The sequence below is a fragment of the Ranitomeya variabilis genome, chromosome 3 (genome assembly GCF_051348905.1).
Source record: "Ranitomeya variabilis isolate aRanVar5 chromosome 3, aRanVar5.hap1, whole genome shotgun sequence".
NCBI classification, from domain to species: domain Eukaryota; kingdom Metazoa; phylum Chordata; class Amphibia; order Anura; family Dendrobatidae; genus Ranitomeya; species Ranitomeya variabilis.
In genome coordinates, this window is record NC_135234.1 from 760,438,020 (window position 1) to 760,454,965 (window position 16,946).

Sequence of the window (16,946 nt, forward strand, 5' to 3'; positions counted from 1 at the left end):
GTGTTTGTGTTCATATCCCCGTGTGTGGTGAGTATCCCATGTCGGGGCCCCACCTTAGCAACTGTACGGTATATACTCTTTGTCGCCATCGCTCTCATTCTTTAAGTCCTCATTGTTCACATCTGGCAGCTGTCAATTTTCCTCCAACACTTTTCCCTTCACTTTTTCCCCATTATGTAGATAGGAGCAAAATTGTTTGGTGAATTGGAACGCGCGGGGTTAAAATTTCACCTCACAACATAGCCTATGACGCTCTCGGGGTCCAGACGTGTGACTGTGCAAAATTTTGTGGCTGTAGCTGCGACGGTACAGATGCCAATCCTGGACATACACACATACATACATACACACATTCAGCTTTATATATTAGATATACCTGTATGTAATCTCCTGTATATAGTATATACCTGTGTGTCATCTCACCTATATATAGTATATATCTGTGTGTCATCTCCTGTATATAGTATATACCTGTATGTCATCTCCTCCTATACATAGCATATACCTGTGTCATCTCCTCCTGTATATACTATATACCTGTAGGTAATCTGCTCCTGTATATAGTATATACCTGTGTGTCATCTCCTCCTGTATATAGTATATACCTGTATGTCATCTCCTCCTGTATGTAGTATGTACCTGTATGTCATCTCCTCCTCTATATAGTATATACCTGTGTGTCATCTCTCCTGTATATAGTATATATCTGTGTGTCATCTCCTCCTGTATATAGTATATACCTGTGTGTCATCTCCCCTGTAAATAGTATATACCTGTGTGTCATCTCCTGTATATAGTATATAGCTGTATGCCATCTCCTCCTGTATTAGCCCTCGTTCACACGTTATTTGGTCAGTATTTTTACCTCAGTATTTGTAAGCTAAAATGGCAGCCTGATAAATCCCCAGCCAACAGTAAGCCCACCCCCTGGCAGTATATATTAGCTCACACATACACATAATAGACTGGTCATGTGACTGACAGCTGCCGGATTCCTATATGGTACATTTGTTGCTCTTGTAGTTTGTCTGCTTATTAATCAGATTTTTATTTTTGAAGGATACCAGACTTGTGTGTGTTTTAGGGCGAGTTTCGTGTGTCAAGTTGTGTGTGTTGAGTTGCGTGTGGCGACATGCATGTAGGGACTTTTGTGAGATGAGTTTTGTGTGGCGACATGCGTGTAGCAACTTTTTGTGTGTCGAGTTGCATGTGACAGGTTAGTGTAGCAAGTTGTGTGCAGCAAGTTTTGCGCATGGCGAGTTTTGCGCGTGGCGAGTTTTATGTGTGGTGCCTTTTGAGTATGTGCAAGTTTTGTGTGAGGCAACTTTTGCATGTGTTGCAACTTTTGTGCATGTGGCAATTTTTCTGCGTGTGGCAATTTTTCTGCGTGTGCAAGTTTTGCGTGTGGCGAGTTTTGCACGTGTGGCGAGTTTTGCATGTGGAGAGCTTTGCGCGTGGCGAGTTTTGAGCGGCGACTTTTGTGTTTCTACTTTTATGTGGCGAGGTTGGTGTATGTGTGGTGAAATGTGCACTGAGGGTGGTATATGTGTTCGAGCACGTGGTAGTGTGTGGCGCATTTTGTGTGTGTGTTCATATCCCCGTGGTGGTGTGATTATCCCATGTTGGGGCCCCACCTTAGCAACTGTACAGTATATACTCTTTGGTGCCATCGCTGTCATTCTTTAAGTCCCCCTTGTTCACATCTGGCAGCTGTTAATTTGCCTCCAACACTTTTCCTTTCATTTTTTCCCCATTATGTAGATAGGGGCAAAATTGTTTGGTGACTTGGAAAGCGCGGGGTTAAAATTTCACCTCACAATATAGCTTTGACGCTCTCAGGGTCCAGACGTGTGACTGTGCAAAATTTTGTGCCTGTAGCTGCGACGCCTCCAACACTTTTCCTTTCACTTTTTCCCCATTATGTAGATAGGGGCAAAATTGTTTGGTGAATTGGAAAGCGCGGGGTTAAAATTTCACCTCACAACATAGCCTATGACGCTCTCGGGGTCCAGACGTGTGACTGTGCAAAATTTTGTGGCTGTAGCTGCTACGGTTCAGATGCCAATCCCGGACATACATACATACATACATACATACACACACACACACATTCAGCTTTATATATTAGATATATATATATATATACATACATACATACATATATACACACATATATATCTAATATATAAAGCTGAATGTGTGTGTGTGTGTATGTATGTATGTATGTATGTATGTATGTATGTCCGGGATTGGCATCTGAACCATAGCAGCTACAGCCACAAAATTTTGCACAGTCACACGTCTGGACCCCGAGAGCGTCATAGGCTATGTTGTGAGGTGAAATTTTAACCCCGCGCTTTCCAATTCACCAAACAATTTTGCCCCTATCTACATAATGGGGAAAAAGTGAAAGGAAAAGTGTTGGAGGCGTCGCAGCTACAGGCACAAAATTTTGCACAGTCACACGTCTGGACCCTGAGAGCGTCAAAGCTATATTGTGAGGTGAAATTTTAACCCCGCGCTTTCCAAGTCACCAAACAATTTTGCCCCTATCTACATAATGGGGAAAAAATGAAAGGAAAAGTGTTGGAGGCAAATTAACAGCTGCCAGATGTGAACAAGGGGGACTTAAAGAATGACAGCGATGGCACCAAAGAGTATATACTGTACAGTTGCTAAGGTGGGGCCCCAACATGGGATAATCACACCACCACGGGGATATGAACACACACACAAAATGCGCCACACACTACCACGTGCTTGAACACATATACCACCCTCAGTGCACATTTCACCACACATACACCAACCTCGCCACATAAAAGTAGAAACACAAAAGTCGCCGCTCAAAACTCGCCACGCGCAAAACTCTCCACATGCAAAACTCGCCACACGTGCAAAACTCGCCACACGCAAAACTTGCACACGCAGAAAAATTGCCACACGCAGAAAAATTGCCACATGCACAAAAGTTGCAACACATGCAAAAGTTGCCTCACACAAAACTTGCACATACTCAAAAGGCACCACACATAAAACTCGCCACGCGCAAAACTCGCCATGCGCAAAACTTGCTGCACACAACTTGCTACACTAACCTGTCACATGCAACTCGACACACAAAAAGTTGCTACACGCATGTCGCCACACAAAACTCATCTCACAAAAGTCCCTACATGCATGTCGCCACACGCAACTCAACACACACAACTTGACACACGAAACTCGCCCTAAAACACACACAAGTCTGGTATCCTTCAAAAATAAAAATCTGATTAATAAGCAGACAAACTACAAGAGCAACAAATGTACCATATAGGAATCCGGCAGCTGTCAGTCACATGACCAGTCTATTATGTGTATGTGTGAGCTAATATATACTGCCAGGGGGTGGGCTTACTGTTGGCTGGGGATTTATCAGGCTGCCATTTTAGCTTACAAATACTGAGGTAAAAATACTGACCAAATAACGTGTGAACGAGGGCTAATACAGGAGGAGATGGCATACAGCTATATACTATATACAGGAGATGACACACAGGTATATACTATTTACAGGGGAGATGACACAGGTATATACTATATACAGGAGGAGATGACACACAGATATATACTATATACAGGAGAGATGACACACAGGTATATACTATATAGAGGAGGAGATGACATACAGGTACATACTACATACAGGAGGAGATGACATACAGGTATATACTATATACAGGAGGAGATGACACACAGGTATATACTATATACAGGAGCAGATTACCTACAGGTATATAGTATATACAGGAGGAGATGACACAGGTATATGCTATGTATAGGAGGAGATGACATACAGGTATATACTATATACAGGAGATGACACACAGATATATACTATATATAGGTGAGATGACACACAGGTATATACTATATACAGGAGATTACATACAGGTATATCTAATATATAAAGCTGAATGTGTGTATGTATGTATGTGTGTATGTCCAGGATTGGCATCTGTACCGTCGCAGCTACAGCCACAAAATTTTGCACAGTCACACGTCTGGACCCCGAGAGCGTCATAGGCTATGTTGTGAGGTGAAATTTTAACCCCGCGCGTTCCAATTCACCAAACAATTTTGCTCCTATCTACATAATGGGGAAAAAGTGAAGGGAAAAGTGTTGGAGGAAAATTGACAGCTGCCAGATGTGAACAATGAGGACTTAAAGAATGAGAGCGATGGCGACAAAGAGTATATACCGTACAGTTGCTAAGGTGGGGCCCCGACATGGGATACTCACCACACACGGGGATATGAACACAAACACAAAATGCGCCACACACTACCACGTGCTTGAACACATATACCACCCTCAGCACACATTTCACCACACACACACACCAACCTTGCCACATAAAAGTCGAAACACAAAAGTCACCACTCAAAACTCGCTACATGCAAAACTCGCCATATGCAAAACTAGGCTCACGCAAAACTCGCCACACGTGCAAAACTCACCTCATGGAAAACTCACCTCATGCAAAACTTGCACACACAGAAAAATTGCCACATGTACAAAAGTTGCACCACATGCAAAAGTTGCCTCACACAAAACTTGCACATACTCAAAATGCACCACACATAAAACTCGCCACGCGCAAAACTCGCCATGCACAAATCTTGCTGCACACAACTTGCTACACTAACCTGTCACATGCAACTCAACACACAAAATGTTGCTACACGCATGTCGCCACACAAAACTCATCTCACAAAAGTCGCTACATGCATGTCGCCACACGCAACTCAACACACACAACTTGACACATAAAACTCGCCCTAAAACACACACAAGTCTGGTATTGTCCTTCAAAAATAAAAATCTGATTAATAAGCAAACTACAAGAGCAACAAATGTACCATATAGGAAATACGGCAGCTGTCAGTCACATGACCTGTCTATTATGTGTATGTGTGAGCTAATATATACTGCCAGGGGGGAGGGCTTCCTGTTGGCTGGGGATTTATCAGGCTGCCAATAGCAACCAATCACAGCTCAGCTTCTATTTTGCTACAGTTAATTAACCTGAGCTCTGATTGGTTAATATAGGCAACAAAGACATTCTCAGTATAACAAAGCTAATATATGTTGTGAAATGCTTCTATTTGCTTAGTTTTTGCCTTTTAATAATTACATTTCTATCTATTTGTTTTGTGGTTTTTGTGTGCAGAATAAATTTTTGTTAACACATTCTATTTTGCTAACAGCAGTCATTAACCCGGGCGAAGCCGGGTAGTACAGCTAGTATATATATATATATATATATATATATATATATATATATATATATATATATATATATATATATATATATATATATACACATATACACATACATATATATATATATATATATATATATATATATATATATATATATATATATATATATATATATACATACATACACACACATATATTTATTTAATTTATTTATTATTTTAAAAGTTAACCCGATCGGTAAACAGCACAACGAGAAAAAAAAATTAAAAAGCCAGAATTACTTTTTTTAGTCGCCAGAACATTGCAGTAAAATGCAGTAACGGGCAATCAAATGATCGTATCTGCAGCAAAATGGTATCAATAAAAACGTCAGCTCGGCGCGTATAAATAAGCCCTTACTCAACAAGAGGACACGAAAAATGGAGATGCTACGGGTATCGAAAAATGACGCAATTTTTATTTTAATTTAAAAAAAAAACAACTTTGGAATTATTTTTTTTTCACCGCTTAAATAAAAAAAGAGCCTAGACATATTTGGTGTCTATGAACTTGTAATGACTTAGAGAATCATAATGGCAAGTCTGTTTTAGCATTTAGTGAACATGGTAAAAAAAAATAAATAAAAAAAACCATTGCGCAACTGCACTTTTTTTGCAATTTCACTGCACTTGCCATTTTTTTCCCGTTTTCTAGTACACGACATGGTAAAACCAATGGTGTTGTTCAAAAGTACAACTCGTCCTGCAAAAAACAAGCCCTCACATGGCCATATTGACAAAAAAAAATTTAAAAAGTTATGGCTCTGGGAAGAAGGGGAGCGAAAAACAAACGCAAAAATGAAAATGGGCGCGAAGGGGTTAATGATGTCCATTAATAGCTGCAGGTAATTTATTTTGGCGCTGGCGCGGTGTAATAAGCTGCCTGGATCTCGCTGTGACATTTTTCCGCCTCTGAACTACTTGACATGGTTACAAATTACATTTGTAATCATGAGCCGGAGAGATTTGGCTTTTATCCGCCTCCTGCGGCTCTGACATTTTACATGTAGGGGCGGAGGGCGCACCTTGATGGAGCAGCTGATCAGCCCTCCTCGGTTATGAACCTTCAGGACTCTCTCAAAGAGATCATTTCTTTTGTGGTCATCATTGATGTAATCTCCTTCTGACAGCTCGACGGGCTCAGACACCCCGCCTGTAAAATCCACCAGGGCGTCTGCAGTGTTTCCCCCGTCCAGGGCCTCGTAGCACCCAACTAATCTGTAAGGAAGAGGAAATCATTGACAAGCTGGAAACCATCAGCAAGTTGTCGTTGACTAATCTAATAAATCGGTGTCTAATTTAATAAATCGGTGTCTAATTTGTATAAAACAGTGCCCACTTTAAATACGGCATTGGTCTCATTGCAAATTAACGTATTCCACAACTAACGCAATTAAAGACCTCGACCGCCCACTCAAGACTAGTTTTGTCTTTGCCGGGGATTCGGTGAAATCACACAATGCGATTGGTGGAGCATTAGGACGTACTTGGCGTAAGCCTTCTCCACGAGGGCGCACCACAGCTCGTTCCGATCATTGGAGTGACAGTAAATCAGCTCGTTATGAATAGTCGGCAGCCGGTCGTCGATCACCACGTCCACCCAGTCCCCGAAACGCCAAAAGTGGAAATGAAAGATCCCGGCATAGTTCTCCGGCTTTTCTGAATTCCACTCCTGCTCCTTCCAGTTGGGAATTACCTGCATTGGAAAGATGAGAGGTGTTAAGTGTGGAGTCTATTGTATGTAATGCCAAAAGAGATCATCAGTACGACCATCGTCATCCTCATAAAAAAAGAAAAAGAATTCCTATTACATCACCTTCTTTCTTTCCTATTTTAACATTTCATCTACACAGCATTCTCCGTAGTTTTAATTTCACACTGCCAAAAGTACCAATACCTGGTGTACAAACAACAGTATCACTGGGCTTGATTGGCAGCAAACTCGCCTGACCTTAACCCCATAGAGAATCTACAGAGTATTGTCAAGAGGAAGATGAGACACCAGACCAACAATGCAGACGAGCTGAAGGCTGCGATCAAAGCGACCTGGGCTTCCATAACCCCTCAGCAGTGCCACAGGCTGATCGCCTCCATGCCACGCCGCATTGATGCAGTAACTGATGCCAAAGGACCAAGTATTGAGGGCATTTACTGAACATACGTTTCAGGAGGACAACATTTCGGATCTTAAAATAATTTTTCAAGCTGGTGTTATAAAGTATTCTAATTTACTGAGATAATGACTTTTGGGTTTTCATTGGCTGTAAGCCATAATCATCAACATTAACAGAAATAAACACATGAAATAGATCACTCTGTGTGTAATGACTCTATAGAATATAGGAGATTCACTTTTTGTATTGAGGAACTGAAATAAATTCACTTTTTGATGATATTCTAATTTTGTGAGAATCATCTGTAGGTCGTGTCTATCATATTGGATTTCTATGAGGAGATAAGTTCAAGTCTGGATGTAGGTAATGCGGCTGATGTGATTTATATGGACTTTGCAAAGGCATCTGATACTGTTCCATAAAACAGCCTTATACTGAAGCTACAGAAACATGGACTGGGGGAAACTATATGCAGATGGGTAAGAATTGGTTAAATGACAGGAAACAGAGTCATCATAAATGGTATGTTCTCGAAATGGGATATAGTCAGCAGTGGTGGACCGCAGGGATCTGTACTGGGAGCAGTGGAGACAGCAGGTATCTGTACTGGGAGCAGTGGGGACCGCAGGGATCTGTACTGGGAGAAATGGGGACCGCAGGGATCTGTACTGGGAGCAGTGGAGACAGCAGGGATCTGTACTGGGAGCAGTGGAGACAGCAGGGATCTGTATTGGGAGCAGTGGAGACAGCAGGGATCTGTACTGGGCGCAGTGGTGGACCGCAGGGATCTGTACTGGGAGAAATGGGGACCGCAGGGATCTGTACTGGTAGCAGAGGGGACCCAAGGGTTTTGTGCTAGGACCGATTCTTTTTAATCTCTTTATTAATTACCTTTTTGGATGAGATGGAGTGTAAAGTGTCAGTCTTATTCTTTGCTGACGACACCAAACTATGTAGGATATTAAAATTTGACCTTGACATTACAATATTGCAAAATGATCTGGATAAGATGCCTGGATGAGCAAACACTTGGCAAATGTAGAAACATGTAGAGTAATGCACCTAGGATGGAGTAATCCTATAGCTGCATATACATTAGATGGGACCATACTCCGGACCACAGAACAGGACAAGGACGGGGGATTCTGGTTATAAGCCGAGCAGCAGCACTCAATGTCAAGCAGCAGCCGCAAAAGCAAACAAGATTTTAGGGTGTATAAAAAGAGAAAATCCCATGAGTCACAACATATCGTTATCCCTTTATAAATCACTGGTGAGGCCACAAAGAATATGGGATCCAGGTTTGGGCTTCACATTTTAAAAAGGATATTCAGAAGTTAGAGTCAGTTCATAGGCGACAACTAGATTATTACAAGGGATGGAGGCCGCTCACATGAGGTTGGAAAAGTTGGGCTTGTTTAGCTTAGACAAAACGCCTCAGAGGGGATCTAATTTACATGTATAAATATATGTGTGATTGGTACAAAAGATGGCACATGACGTATTCCTCCCATAGACCATACGGAGGACCAGGGGGCACTCATTACTGGTGGAAGAACGGCGATTCCGGCAGCTAAACAGGAAAGGGTTCTTTACAGTTAGAGCAGTCAGACTGTGGAATGCCGACCACAGGAGGTAGTAATGGCCGACACTATAACAGCCTTTATAACAGGGCCGGATGATTCCCTCACTACACATAACATGGCGGGTTATAGATAAATTAGTGACAAATGTACAAATGGTGGAGAAGGGTTTAACTTGATGGACCGAGGTCTTTTTTCAATCCATGTAACTTCTTACAGTCCTCCTCACTGGAGGTCTGCTCAGTCGGCCATCGCTGAGAGCCATTATTTCAGCATACCAGGAAATGCTTGTCACTACCCGGTAGCCCAGAATATCTGATAATCCGGCACCATCAGCTCCTGTTGAAGCCAGCTGTGATCCATTTGTCAGTGATTGATGTTTCGCCTCTTTCTCCACGGTCAGGAATAATAACGCTTACAGATTAGGGTCGTGCCGCGGATCTGGAGTTTACGGCGATTTCCGCTGAGATTAGCAGAAAATCTGAATGTTATGTGGAGTGGAGGGAAGATTGACATCTAACATCACGTAGAAGAAAAAAATAAAAAAAATAAGATAATTGCAGCAGTAAGCATTTCACTACGAGGTGATAAATGGCTGCTGGCGAGAATGCAGATGTTTTATTTATTATCGCGGAGCTCGGTCTATTACCTGTGAAGATGACGCCATCTATCCTTATATAGTGGAGGTGGCAGGGGACGGCGCTTTGGGAGTAATAAACCCGGCAGCTGATGAAAAGACAGCAAAAAGACAAGCTACTAATATTACAATAGCCAAAAGTCTGTGCCCCCCCAATGATTTTGATCATTTCAGGGGGAATGGTCGACCGCCGCTTCCGTTTTACGGAAAAGGGAATTGGGCACCTGGGTTTGGCATTCTATCAAATCAGCAGACACAGATTCAGCATTGGTCACAGGGGAAAGTGATAAAATTCTTGTGGCTGGGATACCAATTAAAAAAACAAACAAAAAACCTCAAAATAAAGAATAAATAAAATACTGAAATGGTCTCATCTGTTAGGCAATTGAAGCTCTGCTCCACCACTGTCTGCAAAAAGACAAAGTTCTGTATCTTCTACATATGCAGTCTACCAGTCAAGCATGGTGGAAGAAAAAAAAAATCAAGGAGAAGTTCCCGTAACTTCTGTAGTTTTAGAAAGAATTCTAAAAGTTTTGGGAACTGCAAAAAAAACTGCAGACTGAGTAATGACGTTGGCAAGTGTGGATGGAAGAAATGGTGGATGCCGAGGACATAGCCGTCTCCTGTGTCATGCAAATACTTTCCCTTTAAAGGAGGGTGTCTGACAACCCTCCTTCTTACATTATAGTGGACCAAGTGATCAGTTGATCAAAGATCCCAATAACAGCTGGTTTAGCTTAGAGAAACCAATCATTTCCATGCAGTATTGATATGTGGTTATTTATCAACAGGTCACATCAGCTACAGTGGGAGCTTATTTAAGACAGATTTCCATTTTGGCTCATAGTAAGAGATCTGGAACAGGAGAGCCACCCCTATGAGGTCCAAGTGCCCTAGCAAGGGATGTCTAGAAGATAAAATAAAAATAAATAAATAAAATCGAGAAACAGCGCCACTCTTAAGTCTAAGCTGTACCTGGTACTGCAACTTTCGCACCATTACCAAATTTATCCAATGCATTTGTTTATTATAGATTGATGCCATTTTATGTATTTGAAATATATCACAAAATAAAAAAAAACAAACACAAAATGAGGTAACAAATTTATTTCCTATAAAGCAACTTTTTTTTAATGATAATTATAATATACAGAAATAGGTGACTATGTATGAACACAAAAAAACAGGAAACAAAATAAAAAAAAACGTAAAGACATTAGAAAAAAATTATTACATTTGAAACAAATGTTTAGCTATTTTCTCAAGTTGACCAAGAAATGTTTCATCGGAAAGTTCTGCAGAAGAACAAGTACCGTATTTTAAAACTTAAGTCCCATCAGCATCACATCTACAATTGAAATATAAGACGATTCTGCCATATTGTGAGCAAAGCAAAAAAGTTGAATTTTTATTTTTTGGAAACTTATAAAGTAGATCTGAAACCAAAATTTCCATGAATCTTCAATCTCATTACTTCAAGTTCACGGCAGAGAGGATTGCACTGCTGAATAGTTTTCCTTCTCTACCATTATAAAAAAAAAACAATTTACAGAAAATAAAAAATAGAACATTTTGTGTTTTGGTGTACTATTTGAGGTTTAAGAAGTTAAATTTAAACGGCATTCATACTTTTGCATTATTTTTAATGAGTGCATATTATTAGAAAATGAGGAAACTTGCCAGTGGGTCTTAAGTTAAAAGGCTACTTCAGTTTTACATACGCAGCTTGGATACAAACCAAACCAATTCCATGGTTAGTTCATGCAAGCTGTCTAGGTTGGAATACACTGTTGTCACGTGCAGATTCCGGCAATCAGAGCAAAAAAGACAAAAATTGCAAAGTAATGCTGCACCAGAGGATCAGACTACACAAGGTTTGTAGTCTGTAACCATGGAGACAAAGGGATGTGTAAGAACGATAGATTTTAAACTAGACCTTGTGCAAAGCTGCCTCATTTTTTTTATATGCATGCACTACAGGAAAAGTACCCTTAAAGTAAAATGTAAACTCGACATTCACATGACGTAGAATGAAATCACTGATATTTAACTTTATAGAGCTAAATATGATAAAACATTTGAAATTAAGATAACTTGACAGACACAGACGGACACATATGGCTACAAGTAAAATTTTGCATAAAATGAAAAGAAAATCAATATTGCTATGCCAAAAAAAAAAAAAAAAGTAGGCTTGCTAATTTATCAATGCGAGTGGCTCCTCCGAACAGGGGATTCTTCTCACACCTTAAATCCAACCGAGCAAGCGACATTCCCCGACTCCGCTCCATCGGTAAAAGTCACGACAAAGAACATAACCCTGCGAATTTTGGCGAGCTCGCACAACCTCTCCCCAAACTCTTGAGCATCAGCTTCATTGCACTGAACCTCGTCATCGTCAGTCTGTTTCCAGAAGATCGCCGGAGGATCCAGAAGCTGTCGATTCATGAGGTTGGTGAGATCTGGAGTCCAATGTTGAGATGTTCCGGTGATGATGACTTTCCCCGGCTTCTTAAGGTGGACTTTCCACCAAAGAAACTTCATCTTCTGTTGGCTGAAGTCCAGCCGATAGATGTACTCGTTGGGTTTGAGTAACTTTTCACCATCTTGGGGCTTGGCGTTCTTCTGCTGGAGGCTAAGGACTCGTATACGCATGCACTTTGTGAGTTGGGAGTCTTCGGTGAAGACCAGCTCCAATTCTGAGGCCTCGGTCGACATAGTCTTCAGATTTTCAAGGGACTAAACTTTATGACAAGTCTTGCTGTCTTGACAGTCAACATAAGACTGAACTGAGAGGTTTGTCTTCACCTTCCTGCAGCTCACCAGTGCTAAGCAACCCCAGTTCATTCAGGCAACAAATCCTTGGAGGATTTCCGAGGATGCTCTCTTGCCTAATTTGCAGCTTGAGCACCACGTAATAGCTTAGGTAAATAAATCTATGGGGAGTCATTTTACGTGAATGTTACCTTAGGAACATGACGCTGAGAGAAAGGAAACAGTAATGATTCTGTAAATAGGATGCCTTTACTGTGTAACTGTACAAGTCTGACATAGAAAGTGTCAAGTGCCCATTGTCTTAAAGAAGACTATCACCAACATTTTTTTTTTACATTTCAAAATAATTGTCCAAAATTGTAGGTTCAGAATATTTGAAAGATGTTTTTTGAAAATTATTCAAAAGGTGGTGTCACGTATCCATTAGGGTACATAGACATTGGGGTCTACCACAAAGTAGAAAATCCGACTTTAAAAAACAAAGTAGTTTCTTGAGTTCACAATTTATAATACTGTACATTAGTAGCTAGACTGAGCTAGAACAGGAGGCCTCTCATATGAAAAATGGTTTTCAAAATGGACAAACCAAAATCTGTCACATGTATAGAATGTCAATTGTCCAATGTTCGAGAGAACAACAAAACCACTGCCGCCTTATTGCCATCTCAAAATAATTACTGTCCTAGAATCTAGGAGTACAATATCTATGAGAAATATGGCCACAAGGGGTGGCCACACCTGTTCATGGGGGTAAAAAAAATAAACATCAGGCACTAGTTAGGTAGTCCTCGAGAGTAGAGATGGGCGAACCTGAAAGGTAAAGTTCGGGGTCCATACCAGACACCTAGTATCCATGTGTCTGTGTTACTGTTCGGGCTCGCCAGGCTGAAGAAAGCGTGAAGAGCTGGGGAGGTCCCAGAATTGGGGAATCTAATGGTCGTGCCTTTTCTGGGGTAGTTGTGGGCTGGGAAAGGCAAAATAACTATGGGCCTTCTAGCCTAATACAAGCCAACAGCTGTCTGCTTTATCTTGGCAGGTTATGAAAAATGGGGGAAAATACCATTAGGGCAAGTGAGAAGAGACGAGACCAAGCGCCATAATTCACGCATCTAATGGATGCACCATTTCTGGGGCGGTGGAGGGCTATTGTTTTTAGTCTGGGAGGGGGCCAATATCCATGTACCCATCCCAGTCTATTAGTATCAGCCCACAGCTGTCTGTTTAGCCTATGATGGTTATTAAATATAGGGGTGACCCCACATCATTATTTTGGGGGTCCCCCATTTTAATAACCAGTAAAAGGCTATGCAGCTGTGAGCAGGCATTCATAGCCTGGGAAGCTTCATGGATATTCACCCCTTCTCAAAATAGTAACACCAGCCCCCAGTTGTCTGCTTTCTCTCAGCTAGTTAGTAGTGATTAGCGAGTGTGCTTGTTACTCGAGATTTCCAAGCATGCTCGAGTGTTCTCCGAGTATTTTGGGCGTGCTCGGAAATTGTTTTGAGTCGCCGCAGCTGCATGATTTGCAGCTGCTAGACAGCCTGAACACATGCAGGGATTGCCTGCTTGTTAGGGAATCCCCACATGTATTCAGGCTGTCTAGCAGCCTCAAATCATGCAGCTGCGGAGATTCAAACAATTTCCGAGCACGCCCAAAATACTCGGAGAACACCCGAGCATGCTTGGAAATCTCGAGTAACGAGCATACTCGCTCATCACTACTAGTTAGAAAAATAAAGGTGATTCTACGCAATTTTTTTCCATTTATTTAGGTAAATACATGTACAGTAAGCTATACACACACTGCACTAATTATCTCCCTGACATATTTCTGAATATGCTCAGGCGCCGGTTGGTGAATACTCTCAGTGAGACACGGGGTACGCTGATGAGTAGTAGTCATCAGCCGATCCCTAACCGGCAGTAGCCTTTTCCCCACCGGTCACAGCTGCTGGCTCACACGCTGCCATCTGTGCTGTGACTGGTGGCAACATCAGTAAGGTTACTGTCGATCAGATCCTGGACCCCATTCACATGAATGGGGTCCAGGATTGAGTTCAGGTACCATTCTGGTACCCGAATCAAACTTTTATAAAGTTCAGCCGAATCTGACCATCCACTGGTCCACCCATCCTTACTTGACAGTCAATCAACGTTTTGAAATTCAAAGTAATTTCTTGAATTCACAAGCTCCATACCCAAGTTTGTGAACTCCAAGCTAGACACCAGGGGACCTCCATCACGGTAACAGATTGTGAAATGCGACAAACCCAATTAATTGTCACCTCCAGGATCCCTTGCTATTCTTTATGCTGAAGATGCCGCCAATGTCATTAAGAAGTATGTTTAGGGTTTTTCTCCTGCTGCAAAATAAATTTGGAGCCAGACAACTCCCTGATGGTATTATACGATGAGTGTATAAGTCTGTATTTCTCAGGATCAAGGACACCAAGAAATGGGCAACGCTGAGGACTGTAGACACACTGGTGAGCCAAAGAAACTTAGTGCAGCAGATGAAAGACACGTTACTTCCCTTCTTCATTGGAAGTTGTCCAGCAGAGCCATCAACTCAGAACTGGCAGCAATCAATCGGACCGAACTACAACCATCTACTGGTTGGTGAAATCTGGCAAGAAGTGGTCTTCATGGAACACTTGTGGCCCAAAACCTTACCTTCCACATGGTAACAAAGCCAATTGCCTCAAATATGCTCGAAAACCTTGCAATAAGGGTGACGAAATATGGCAGAAGTTGCTGTGAATTGATAAGTCAAGATATTAAATATTTGGCCAATAATGAAGGCAGTTTGTTCTCCGAAGAGCTGAAAAGCGGCACTATAATGAGAGTCTGCAGGAACAATTAAGAGCGGTAGAGGGTCCTGTAAATTTGGGGCTGAATTTCAGCAAATGAACAGGTGTTTAATATACTTACAGTACCTCCACAGGAGAAATTAAGCATTGCATATTATATATAATGGGCTCCTGAGCGGGGCACAGCTCTGTCGGACTCTCCAGAGTGAGCGTTGGTCTTTATAACCACACTTTATGAACGTGGACCCTAATCTCATGTTTTATCCTGTCCTCTGGCCACCAGTTTCCCACCACTGCTGTCCATAGGCAGCCAGTTCTCCGTGCCGTTCCCCTCTGCTCCATGTTCGGGGAGCATGCAGATTTACGCAATGGAAACAGAAGCTGCGGGTTTTCCATATGGATTTTGGATGCAGCCACCACCAGGAGTCACAACATGGAGTAAACAGTAAACAGCGGTCTCCAGAGGACACCAGGTAACTGGGCAGGAAAACCAGTGTAATGAGCTCTCCGGGGACACGTGTGACCCATAAGTGTGAGCATCGGGGACGAGAAGCTGCAGCTTAAAAATAAAAATATCACACGGAAGAACCGAGACTCCGCTCTGCCTGCACATGTGTATTCAATAACCACAGCGAGCGAGCACACCAGCCCCACTGGGAAGAGCAAAGCAGCAAGCAGTCGCTGTGATAGATGAGCTCTTGTATCATGCTGGACAGAGGGATAAATGCAGCAGAGCTGAGCGCGCGCAGCGCCAATAAACATGGCACACGATGCACTACACTCCTTACCTTCTGCCATAGGGGCTCCCGAGAGGCGAGAGAGGAACAGGCGGCCACGAACCAACAGTTTCCCACCTGACCCTGGTGCAAGTCATGTGCACTGATGCCGTCCACAAACAGATGAGGGTCGGAGCAGAACTCCTGTAGAGAGAGGGAAAGACGGTCATTAATGAGAGACCGCGATATACTGTCATCCTGTGCAGAGATCAGACCCGTGAGGCACCAACCACAGATACCTCCTGTATTATACTCCAGAGCTGCACTCACTATTCTGCTGGTGCAGTCACTATGTACATACATTACATTACTGATCCTGAGTTACATCCTGCATTATACTCCAGAGCTGCACTCACTATTCTGCTGGTGCAGTCACTGTGTACATACATTACATTACTGATCCTGAGGTACCTCCTGTATTATACTCCAGAGCTGCACTCACTATTCTGCTGGTGCAGTCACTATGTACATACATTACATTACTGATCCTGAGGTACCTCCTGTATTATACTCCAGAGCTGCACTCACTATTCTACTGGTGCAGTCACTGTGTACATACATTACTGATCCTGTACTGATCCTGAGTTACATCCTGTATTATACCCCAGAGCTGCACTCACTATTCTGCTGGTGCAGTCACTGTGTACATACATTACATTACTGATCCTGAGTTACATCCTGTATTATACCCCAGAGCTGTACTCACTATTTTGCTGGTGCAGTCACTGTGTACATACATTACATTACTGATCCTGAGTTACATCCTGTATTATACTCCAGAGCTGCACTCACTATTCTGCTGGTGCAGTCACTGTGTACATACATTACATTACTGATCCTGAGCTCCATCCTGTATTATACCCCAGAGCTGCACTCACTATTCTGCTGGTGCAGTCACTGTGTACATACATTACATTACTGATCCTGAGTTATATGCTGTATTA

General features: G+C 42.1%; 2 protein-coding genes across 2 annotated transcripts in view; both read right to left on the reverse strand.

Annotated features, from left to right (window-relative positions):
• Positions 1–16,946, reverse strand: part of CAPN5 (calpain 5) — a 98,973-nt gene that overhangs the window by 23,866 nt on the left and 58,161 nt on the right. Inside the window, exons 3-5 of the mRNA XM_077298718.1 lie at positions 16,015–16,146; positions 6,795–7,003; positions 6,333–6,525 (exon numbers count right to left, since the gene is read on the reverse strand). Coding sequence (XP_077154833.1) covers positions 6,333–6,525; positions 6,795–7,003; positions 16,015–16,146 — 534 coding nt within the window. The remainder of the gene's footprint in view (positions 1–6,332; positions 6,526–6,794; positions 7,004–16,014; positions 16,147–16,946) is intronic.
• OMP (olfactory marker protein) lies at positions 11,750–12,410 on the reverse strand. The gene has a single exon (XM_077298719.1). It carries the CDS (start codon positions 12,357–12,359, stop codon positions 11,883–11,885), a length of 477 nt encoding a protein of 158 aa, XP_077154834.1. The 5' UTR covers positions 12,360–12,410; the 3' UTR covers positions 11,750–11,882.